A 12672-nucleotide genomic window follows, 5' to 3' on the forward strand; every position below is an offset into this window, starting at 1 on the left:
ATAAAGTATCCACATTAATAAAATGGACATAAGAATATTTAAAAAAATATATTTTCCATTCCTATTAATTTAAATTAGAATTTTTAAACTAGTTAATGTTCAGTACTTTGATACAGTAAAAATTTTCAGGTCTATAATTAATGTTTTAGTTGCTGCTAAGACTACAGAACACATGCTTGTTTTCCTAACGGAATTGTGCATATTCAAACTCAATTTGGCTCCCAAAATGCACTTCAATTTTGGGATTAGTAGTTAGTTGAACAATGACTGTTGGGGAAGACACTATCAAGCGAAGACTCTCTGCAAAATGACCCTTGATACTGCCTGTAGTCACAAAGCTACGTACAGATCATTTAACTTTTACTTGCTTTAATATGCCACCTCCTGCTTCAAGGTATTAAGGCAGCAGGTGACTGTCAATCACAGTTCTAAATTGCAGTAATTTCTCCTACCTGCCAGCACCTTATTTTGTTAAAGTAACCAAATAGTGAGTCTTCCTTTGCTCTCTCATTCTAACCAAAGTCAGTCAAATGGCAACCTATTTGATAAACATAGAAACAGTCTTACTTGACTTGTTTTCCCAAATGCAGAATTGTACTCGAATACAAATTTTTATCTCTATTCTTAGATAATACAGAGAACAGATGATGTGATGTGGTTAAGAAGTATTATTGGCAGGGGTCTGAGTGTTAGCCCAGGACTGCTTTGCTCATTTCAAACAAATTTCAGTATAACCCTGCACCAATGTCTATTGTGCACATGCTTAAGAGTGTTTTTACAACTTTTATTGGTTCTGTTTTTCATATCCATCTGCAAGCTGCCACACTGTAATAATACGAATCTAACTGCAGGTCTTGGGAGGATGGGAAAAAATAACAACAGAAGCATTCTTGAAATCTCTGAAGTATTATGGAATAGGTTTTGATAAGTAATTATGTTGTGATTTTATGATGTGAATATCACATCAGCTGGAATTAAAAAAAAGGCTTTCCACATTCATATCCTCCTGTCAACACTATTTCTAATACACTGTGAATTACTGAATCTTATGGCAGCAGTTTCCACTTATGGTACATGAAAGCTGCTCTGCCTTCTTTTGTGTGTGTATAGGGTTGGAATGAACTCTCACCACACCAGCTGTGGCTAACAACTTGAGTAGGAAAACTTATCTCAGGCTTTGGGATGGATCATCACAAACAACTAAATTAAACACTGTTCACTGAGACATGTGAATTGACTATGGTGATTTATGCTAACACCTTCACATATGTCCAGAAGCATACCCATGATCAATGAATGGAGCTTAACTGACAAATGGTAACTTTGTCAGCAACTCAGTATACCCTTATACCTCTCAGTGGTGCAGGACTGAGCGCCAATCATCCTGTATTTCTGACCAGTGTAATTTTAGAAATTAAAATTCACATTTATGGGAGCTTAAGAAACATTTTTGTGTTCTGGTCTTTCCTCAGTGTGATTCTTTGACACTGCCCAGGAGTTTAGAAGCTCAGAAGTAACCTTATGAACCAGGAGTGACTAGCCACAGTACAGATGAGGGAGGACAGTTTATATAGTTTGTATGAACTAAATTCACCCTGTAGAAATGCTTCCTTAAAAAAAAGAGGGCCAAATGACTTCAATCCCCTCCAGTCTCAGTTGATTCTGCTGGTAGTCTCAGAGTGGCATTACTTCATCCTTTTCAGCAGAGGTAGGCTTAGCTATGTTGCCTGAGGATAAACCCAGCCCCAGTACCTATCTGTGAAATGCTCTCTTTAAAGCATATGGATGTTCTGAATACTGAGCAATCTGAAGATTCGCTCATAACCTTTGCAGATGACTTGAATAAGTTTACATTTATGTGGGCTCAAACTCACTGGAACTGGCAAAAAGCTGCAAAATTACAAACCAAACCAGATGTAATACCAGAACAATATTTGGATAGTTACTGGTTTTTGTTTGGGTTTTTTTCTGGTATTTGTTTGTTTGTGTTTTGTTGTTTTTTTACTGAAAGTATCAGTAACCCTAAACTTACGCAAATACAAATAGAGTATATATGGACAATTTTCAAATGATATCCAAATTCTGCTCAGTTAAAGCTTATCTGTCTGCTGGTATATAAGTATCTGTCTCTCTGTGCTGCCCATAATCTTGTGTATTAAATAATACAGTCAATATAAAGCTGGCTACTCTAGAAATCTTTTTGGCAGACATAATTTGATAATTTGGTGTGTCTCCTCCATCAGCTGAAGTTTACAAGATTTTAGGTACACTTTATCCCCCTGGAATTACTAATAAATGTGGCTGTACTGCAGAAAAAAACAGGGAAAAATAGTCTTAAAGATTACATTTTGTAGGACCCTCTCCATCGGCCACTACTTAATAAGAAACCTGACTCAAGCAGTAAGCATGATAAATCCCCCAGCAGCTGCTTTGGTATGATATGAGCCTTACAAACACCAGGGAGCTTGTGGAGAGGGGGGCTGCTGGTTTACCACAGGATGAAATTTTGATGAACAGCTCATTTCAGCTCTAAATAGTAGTAATACACAGTCAAGTAGGGTTTTCAGTAGGTAAGAGAGGGAACTGTGCTGACTACTGCAATCCATTTGAAAGATAAAAAATACTTACAGAACCGTAGACTTTTCCTTTCTTGTTCATGGCTAAATAATAGTTGCTCTTAATGGACTTAACTGCTACAACTCCAATTTCTACAGATGTTATCTCCAATATGCCTAAAAAATAAAAATTGAGCTATTTAATCACTTCATTAGAGGATTTTCTCACTATAGAAAAGACCAATAAACCTGAAAATACTAAACTTCTAATATTCAGAACCAACGACCAACAAACTTTAGCAACATTCTCCAAATCATTTCAAGAATATACACAAACATTGTTTCAATTAACATTTCCTTTGCTAACTCTGCATTTTAAACCCCATAAATACTGAAACAGCTCCATTCTTCTTAGGATAGATTTTTACTAAAATTTATCAGAAGAGACATCTGAACCACAGCATTAAATTAAATCTATAGCATATGTCAATAGAATGTTAGATTTACCCCAATCTTCAAAAACAGTGGTAAACTATTTATTCCTTGTAGGACAGTTAGATAAACTAAATCCCTTGGCTGCACTGAGCTGATAAAATTCATTTTTGGCAAGTGTGTTGACATTTTGGGATATAGTAAGACTAACCCTAATGGCCACATTATCTTTGTCTTTCAGATATCGGAAACATTTTGCTGTGTTTGTAATATGATTAAGGTTTTTCCTTTAAAAGAAACTTTTTCTAGGATATTGGATGGCTCAAGGGGCCAGTAATGGGAGACAGAGCTTTTAATCTCTATATTTTCTGCCTAAGAGCATACTGATTTGGGAGTAGTAGAAGTTACTACAACTTACATAGTGACTTTAGAGATCCCTTTTCAGCTATTACTAGAGCAACTGGATGGCTACGTTGTTTGGGCATTGTGTCTTAATATAGGAGAAATATAGCTCCAACCAAATATCTTCTAAATGGTTTATCCAGGTAGTATGCCTGGCTCCAACCTTTCTTCTGCTTTCTAAAGTAGTAGTAGTCAGAACAATAGTCCATCTAACTCAATGGTCACGACAGGGGAAATTACAGGAGGGGCAAAAGTGTTGAGATTTTAAAGAAAATCATCCTAGACTAAGCCAACAAATAATGTGACGAATAGATCAGATGAAAAAAACATTGATGAGTTGCCAAGCACTTAAAAAGAAAGGAATCTGCAATAACTTCCTCCTAAATCTGTTCTATGCTTTTTGTCTGAGCAGAGAAGTACTGGAAAATACATATGGTTTTTCATTTACTTAAAAATTCCTTATGGTAACCACACACCAACTGAAGCCAAGAGTGTAACTTAGTATTCAGTGCTTTTTCTGGAAATGCTGATTTTCTGTCCCTGAAAACTGAATGCAATCTGTTCAGACTGTGGAACCATGTGGACTTCAGTGTGCAGTGAGGTGAGGAGGAAGTTTTTTCACTGATTTTTTTTTTTTTAAATGGCTGCTTTATATATGATGCAAAAGCCATTCTGTATGGCCATTGTACTGGTCTATGCAATTCAGGATTAACAGAGGAGTTGAGGCTTTGATGGTAGCTGGGCAGCGGCTGTGAATCAAGCATGACAAGGTAATAGCTGATTTTTATTGGGAAGCAAACTGTTTATATGCATGAAAAAGAGAGAGAATATCAGACTAAACAATTTAACATGAAAGACCTCCTTTTATTGTCAAGAAAGGAGAGGTGGCCTTTCCTGGATGCATTTTTTTAATATATAAATTACATACATTTTGATATGAAGATATATAAATTCTAGTGCAATTATCAGAGGCTTTGTATTTACTTAGCAAGAAGCATTAGGTTGGTCACAGCTACAAGGTCTAGAGTCTTTGCATATGAGAGAGACTTCAGTGAGAACTGCAAGATAAACAATAGGTCTAAGATCTAGTAAAGCCTTTCAGAAAATGGGTCATATTAAACCAGAAATAATAATAATAAAAACCCACGTTTCTTATCCAAACCTATAAAGAGCTGAAAGAGGAGGATTATTTTGTTTTAATTTCTTTGTGAGTGCCTCAGAATACAAATACTGATATCAAAATGCAAATATAAATGTTGATAGCCACAATTGATCATGTATTATTAAAAAACAATTATAAAGCCTTCTGCTGTAAGGTTTTTATGGTAAGATTCTTAATTGCGGCATGAAAAATCAGCATTGCTAAGGATGGAGTTGCACATATAAACTAAAAAAAACTTCACATGTGCTGTGACAGATCTGAATATCCACTGAGTTTCTTACAGCTGTGTGAGAACAATTCTGCGCTAATAGCCACTCAGGTTTGAAACCCAATGGACTTGAACAAACAGAGTGAAGACACAAGTTACATATGACACTGGAAGTCTGCTACCTGTAAGGGGGTAAGAACAACAGTTCCCAAAATCAGCTCACTCCATCATCAGTGGTATCCAACTCAGTAGCAGCAAAGGCCCCTCTGATATCTGGAGCTGCCTAACTACTGCCAAGCAGAAAAAGATATGGCCAGTTAGATAAATGAAAACTCTAAACATAACTTCCATTAGTTACTTATATGTAATGTTAGCTTGAGAATTAGCACAAGGTGCTTAGGTGGAAATAAGAGGAGCTATAACTTAGGGGAACTCTGTAGTCTAGGAAGACCCAGAAAATGTGAGGGAAGAGTCAGTTAAGACCTACGACCTACTTTTAAGGCTAACTTGTCTGCTGTTGCAAAGGAGCCATATATCATTTTCCATATGTAAGATGAAGAGAATTATACTCTCTAATCTCAAAAAAAGTTGTGAGGGCTCATTAATTAGGTCTTGATAGCTAGCTCATATATACCAGTGTCATGGCATTGATGCAAGCAGATCAGTGAGTCCATACCAGCGAAGGCCTATTATGTTTGTATTACTCTTAAAATGTTGCTTATTTTCACAGCAAAGAAAAGCCAAAGTTGCTTTCTTGATTTTCTGCAAGAGCATTAATATAGAGCAGTGGTCTTTAATATTTCCCTCCCATGGGTCATCCCCTAAAGTATTTGTGCTCAAAATTAAACACAGTTGAGTGCCTTAAGTTATATGGGTGACAAGCTATTAGAGGGTAAGAATGTGGTGTGAATACTGCTACAATGCCCACTTCTTTTTACGAGTGACATGGGTTTTTTGGTATTTTCCATGCCAAAAAGTGATGAGAAGAATTTAGTTAAGTCTTTCTACAGAAATCAATTGCTGTAACCAAACTGTGAAACCAGTAAAACTAGGCTGAGTGCATTTCTAATAGCAGCAGTAACAAAAAAAAAAAAAAAAAAGACATACTGGCATAACTTGTGCCATTATTAATTTTTTTATGTTGAAATGTATTAAACTGAGTTATATTTTGTCATATTATCCTTGTAACAATAACACCATATTAGACCATTTCAATTGACTCTTACACTTGTGAAATTTTTGAGTGCAGCTGAAGGAGAACAGTGCTTAAATAAGAAACTTGCACTGAATTAACCTATTTTAACTGTTTTTCACTTGAATGTTGGAGATAGATACACTGCTCTTCAGTACAATACCCAAGTTAAAGCAACATAAACATTCCTATAATTCATGAAAATATAGTAATTTTTTCTGATAAGGTTTGGTCACAATCTCACACTCCATTATATCCCCAATGGGGCAACTGAAAGGAGGTCATGAGGACAAATGTTAGTACATTTACATTATATACCACAGTAACTAACTAGATTATACCTAGTTATGCTATTTAACTGGAGCCAAATGTAGCTGAATTCTTTGGAACTATGATCAGTTTGATCACCAATGATCCTGGATTTATTCTCACTGAGTGTGTTTTGTGTATTTGGAAGTTGAAAAATGTTATATAATTTTCAGTGATAATTTTGCATATTCTAACCTCTGCAGTATTTTGGGGGGAGAAGGGGGAATTTTAATAGCTGTTTTTCTTTCAAATAAATATAATACTCTTGATCTATTACCCCTTGGATAACAGGGGTCTAATTTGGTACTTCACTGGAGTTACATGCTAGTTACAAGCACAGAACTAGCTTTTGTCTAGATTGCAAATTATTCAGCATTATTTACAGATTTTCTCAGGATGAGATTCTCTCATGAGTTTGATAGGAATCTTTTCATAGGTGTCAGTGATGTAGACAGAAATTTCAGAGGTCAGCATGAGAGCACCAACTCATATGACATAGATCTACAAGCAGAAGTCATAAGGACTTTCCAGAACTTTGAAATAGACTGGATTTAAATCAAATTACTCTGATGTAAGGGTGAAAATATGTATTTGATTATTCTTGAGTCATTATTAAATTCAGCAGGAACATATAAGAAAAAAGAAATTGAGACATACAGCATGAAGCTTAAAACTATAGTGTTTTCACCATCTAATGAAACTGACTTCTTTGAGGGCACACAAAATTTTGTATTTTCCTCAAGGTTTATATAGTAGAGTCATGGGCCGCGATTGGACTTCTATACTACTGCAATGAAAAACATCATTTCCATGGGCTCTCAAGATTAACTCTGTAAAGTTTCATATTCTTCAAGTGCTGCAGGCTTGGAGGTAAGAGCCGATGTGTAGTCACAGACAATATGGCTGAAAGGATGCCAGACCACTAAGGGTACTCCACTGGCCTTAGTTACAAAAACCATTCTTGACAGATGATTGTTCTCAGACACTTTCAAAAATGAGATTCTATGCCCTCCTGGGTAACCTATTCCACTATCTACATTAGAAAGTTTTTCTAGCATCTAATTTAAATGGCCTTGTTGCAATTTGGGCCCATTAATTCTTGTTTAAACTGTAAACTAACATGAAAAAGAGATATTTTTTTTTTTTCCTTGCAGAAACCTTTTACATATTCAGGAACTATTATCACATCTACCTATCTTACCTACCAACTTTTGCTCTCTAAACAAGCCCAGTTTTTCAATACTTTCCTTAAAGCTTTCAGATTTTCTAGACCTTTGAATGCTCCTGTTCCTTGTCCCCACAGCATGGCCATAATACTCTTATTGAAGTCTTATCGTTGTTGATACATGAAGGAACATTTCATATTTCCTTCAAAGGATTTATGCATACTCATACATTTATGCATACTTCCCCCTTTTCACAGTAATATGATTATACTGATTCATGTTCAATTTGTGATCCACCACCCTTGGATATGTGGAAGAAATGTAAGCAATCATTCCTCATTCTATAGTTGTGAATTTAATTACTCCTAATTAAATTTCATACTTTGCACATGTCCCTGTTAAGTGGCCTCTCATTTATTTTATCATTTCTCTAATTTGTCAATGTTGTTTTGAGTTCTTATTTAATCCTCCAAAATCCTTGCAACTAAGTTTCATATTGCCTTCAACTTTTATAACCATATTTTCAATTCTTTCATTCAAGTTATTAATGAATTTTTTTATTAGGAGATACCTTGAAGAGACTCTTGTGGAACTTGATATCTCTGTTCAGATTGGCAGTGAAAAACTGCTAATTCCTGAGTATGGCTTTCCATACTGTAAGACTTTCACTTAGATTTTGCTTGCTGATCTTGGTTAAGAGAGTATCATTAGAGACATTAGTTTCAAAAATCTTTCCCAAATTTATGGTATCTACTGCTTCTCTCCTATACATGAAGATTTTTATCTCATCACAGATGAAAGTTAGGTTGGTTTGGTATTAATTCTCTTTGATTAATTCTTTGATTAATTCTCTGGTTAATTTCTTAGGTGCTTATAACATATATTTAAAAATTACTTTTCCCATATTTTTTCTCAGGATATGCTGACTTGTCTCTAGATCTTTGGGTTTTTTCCCTTTTTTAACAGAGGTATTATATTTACTACTTCCTCAGTCATCTGGGGAGTCATTTTTCTCCTCAAGTTTTCAGAATGAATCTCTAGAGGCTTGGCTGACCTACTTAGTAGAGCAAGTAAATTTTATCAAGTAAAAATCAGATAAATCACCCAACTCATTTTCATCTTGTTCTTTTTCTATTCCAACCTATGTCAGCTTCTCCTTGGAGCTCATGTTTCTTTTCTGTGAAAATTGAAACAAAAAAAGGCATTTCAAATACTACTTTGTATGTTTCTTGTATCTGATTTTATACCATTGCTTGGGCTCAGGCATTTCCATGGCTTAAAACTTTTCACTCCAAGAAAATGTGTAAAGTAAATAATTTCCATGGTATAATTTGACTTGTAATTAGGCTTGATAATAAGCACTACAAAAACTTAATATTTTTTTGGGGAAAATTCTCATCATAGTTAATTGTTTCTGGTTCCATGCTCTTTAGGAACGTGGAAAAGAAAACATAATAATAATAATAAAAAAATAATTCTGTGGCCTCCATTATGGTTTTAAAACAGATAGCACACTTATTATTTTACAGCCGTAACTCTGTAAACTTCAACAATTACAACTAATCCACTTTGACCACATCCACTTTAAAAGCATGGTTTTCAATACCCAAACCATTTCCAACTCATTATAATTATAAACATTTTAAATATCAACTTGAGATGTGCCCTGTAGCTATGCACGTGCTCTCTTTACAGGTCCCAAAGGCTAGAAACATATTTCCAATAGAAACCAAATATATTTAACTTAAATAAACTGTATTTTTATAGTTTATAAAAGTGATCATTATATAAATGACAAGGCAACAGAAAGCTGACTGGCTGTCTTGCTCTGCACAGAGGGACTGTAAAAAATAAAAGTGAAAAATTTCACTTACGTAATTCTGTGCACTAATTCCAAATGTCCTATATTCTTATAAAAATGCTGGTAATATGAAGCAAAAAAATTACAAAATATCCTAGAACTTGTGTGAAATTATGTCAAGCAATTTTTTAGGAACCAGACAACTTGACAGAGTATCAGATATATTATCAAGGCAGTACTGCAATGGATCCAAACAATGAGAACCACTGGATTCTGGGACCAAATTCAACTTTGCAGTGTGAGGCAGTGACAATTTTTCTGTAGCTGCATCATTTGTGTAATAAGTTCTTAAAATGCACTTCAAACATTTGCAACCCTAGTTGCAGTCCTCTTAACGTAGAGGAACAGGACCACCTTGCATCTTCCTCCCCCATTCTGAGCCTTCCCCTTTCAGAGATGATTCCATATATGTGGCAATCCACAGGCAGTCCCTCCCTCCCTTGCCTTTTCTTCTGTCTGCAGAAATACCACAGATGAAGAGTGAGTTCAGATGGATGGAATGTGATGATGACTGAGAGCTTCTGAAACTTTCCAGTTTCCCAAATCATGACAAGAAGCTGCTGGGCCTGTAACTGGAGAGGGGGGAACTTGGTAATGTTCCTCTAAACTGACTTTTCAGAACTTTGGTTTGGTCACCCTCCAGGGAGCTTCTCTGAAGGGGTTCCTTTGACTGGCATTGGCTTGGGTCAAACAAAGTTGGTGATAAGGCATAACATTAAAGATTTGCTAGTTCAAAAAGCTGCTCTTAGTAGGTGGCTTGAAAAAGGGTGGTTTGAGGCAGTGAGAAGATTGGTTGGATGTGGTTTTGAAAGAGAAGAGTGAAGTGCCACTGACTCTATTTCCATTCTGCTTCACCATTTACACCTGTGCAAAGCAAGTTGAAAACATCCCCAAATCAGAAGTTATACTGTTATTCCTATCTTTTATTTGTTTTGCATAAGAATTACTGACAACAGAAAGAAGATGATGGTGGAGTAGAAGATGAAACAAACCTAGGAAACTGAAGATGGGCTAAGCAAGACTTGCATTTGGAAGCTTTTTCAATGAAGCAAAGTAGTTCCACTAAAATGTAATCTTATGGACTTTGTGGTTGTCTTTGGAAGGCAGCTTAAGATACAAATCTCACAACCCATGATGGCACAGTTATGGGCAGAAATCACAAATAAGAACCAACCTGAACCATAACCCGAGCTTTGACTTAAAACTAAAAATATTATTTGAAGTTAAAATCAGTTCAGTGCTTTTTATTATTATTTAATATTTGCTGAGACCTCCTCTAAATCAGAAGTAAAAGTACTGAAAGACCACAAAGCAAGCTGCTACTGTGTCATATTTAGATCAAAATGTGAATGTCCCATGAGCTTTCCAGTCCAATTCCCACATCTGATGCGTTTGGATAAGCCTCAGATAAGTATCCAAATTTGTGGAAGGCTGTGGAAACAAGACCTCTGAGCCTTCCTGCATTAGCACAATATCACCATAAGATGTGAAATCTCCATGGTGCGTAAAGACCATATAAAAGACTAATTATTAGAGCCCTTTCTCAGACCCACAAGGGGATTAAAGGAAAATAAGCTGCTTCTCCTTTCCTTATCTACTGCTTTTATGACTTTAATTTCAGAGCAGAGCAAGGACCACTCAACCAATGCTCCTCTGTAGATCAGATAAATGAAAGGGTGGCAGCAATAGGGTACATTGGAAAAGAACCTCGTTAGTGATGCAATAGCGAGAGCAAAGAGGAGTATAAAGTCCTCCAAAGGAGGAGTTTAAGTTTAGCTACAAGAACGGCAGGAATCAATTTACGCTAGTATACATCTTGACATGCAAAAGAAATTAATTCAGGAGCACAGTTAGTCTGCATTTTCCCCTCTAGTCAGTGAAGAGAGCTAGGCAACTCCAAAGAACACCACCACTCCCTCTATTAAATGTCCAAAGTTAGATGGGTTAAACTTAAGCAAAGGAAATGCAAGAAGTGACTTTGAGGACACATCTATACTATCAGTTAAGATGAGTTCAGATCTGCCCTCACCTTGTCCATTACTTTCATCACTTACATGCAAAAATGTCATCAGATTTAGCCAAAGTGCTGGAACTATCTTGTGGGAAGGAAGTTAAACACGTTTGCTTCCTTCATGTGGATTTAATTCATGCTGTGGAGATGGGATGGCTACAGGTAGAGCTAACTATACCTAGCTCTGTTAATCAGAGCTCAGATTTCTTGAGCTCCATGCTCTGAGCCAAGACAGGAAAAGGTACAGCCAGCTATGTGAATGCTGATGGAAAATATAAGGGTCTGAAGATCTCAGCGTGCTTGACCCCAACATTGCAAGATTTGATAACTTGTAGATTAGACACAGACAGCGTCAGAATTCATTATCTGAACTGTTTCTGGGATGGAGGAGTTAAAACTGATGACTCATACTGACCAAGGAATGATAGCAATTAACATGCCAAGAGAAAAAAAGGAAAACAAAAAAGCCCCACCCCCATCTAGTATACATGGTTAGATGCAGGGTTCTAGTTGTCTGATTTGTTAGCTTTCTTGACAAAGATGGCTTAAAGAGTTTCAGCCCTCCATTCCCCTAGATACTTTTTCCTGCCTCTGTGCTAAAGTTCACTAATTCTTCAAATATAACTGTTTGTGGAGCAGCACTATAAACAAAATCATTGGAATGATCTGGCTTGGAAATAACTCTCAACAGAAAACAAATCAACCTAAAACCCTAAGGACTAAACAATCCAAGTTTTTGCAGTCATTCCTAGTAGTATATGTTTTCTAGACCTATTGCTCTCTTTACAGTCTCTTTCCAATTGGCTAAGTTTTTTGAAGTGAGGTGCCCAAGAATGGACCTATGGTCTTCTAAGGCCTGATGGGTACTGAATTGAGCAGAAAGGTTACTTCATGTGTTTATAAGGAAACTTGGATCCCAATCCAAATCCTAATCGAAACTTGGCAGTCCATATATGTTTCCATTTAGTAGACAGGACCAGGCACTCAGGATTTCTGCCAAATCTTAAATTTCTAGGTCTTCACAGAAACACACAGGACAGTCAAAAGCTTATAAGACTAGTATAGCTCAGTAAATTTTGTGAGGGGTGTATGGAGCTGCCTATTTCAACCTGGGTGGAATCCTGTATTATCTTTCACATTCATAATCATTGTGTTCACCTCCTGTATTTTACCATTTGTATAAGTTTCAATGTGAATAACAGCAAAGTGAAAGAAACTGGATGGAGTTAAGTCTGTTCCATCTATTGCCCATCCTAACACACAAGGAATAATACATAGGCAGTGGCACTGCAGAAGAAACAGTCAAACACATGTTGACTGCCAGGAGAAGTAGCTGTCCATCACCTGCAATCTCGGGAAAGGTAGGTCTTCACT

The 12672-nt window shown here is 36.3% G+C and overlaps 1 protein-coding gene across 1 annotated transcript in view; it reads right to left on the reverse strand.

Moving 5' to 3' along the window:
- Positions 1-12672, reverse strand: part of LOC138683303 (fibroblast growth factor 10-like) — an 84567-nt gene that overhangs the window by 4667 nt on the left and 67228 nt on the right. The window contains exon 3 of the mRNA XM_069774928.1: positions 2629-2732. Coding sequence (XP_069631029.1) covers positions 2629-2732 — 104 coding nt within the window. The remainder of the gene's footprint in view (positions 1-2628; positions 2733-12672) is intronic.

This window comes from Haliaeetus albicilla, chromosome W (genome assembly GCF_947461875.1).
Source record: "Haliaeetus albicilla chromosome W, bHalAlb1.1, whole genome shotgun sequence".
NCBI lineage: Eukaryota > Metazoa > Chordata > Aves > Accipitriformes > Accipitridae > Haliaeetus > Haliaeetus albicilla.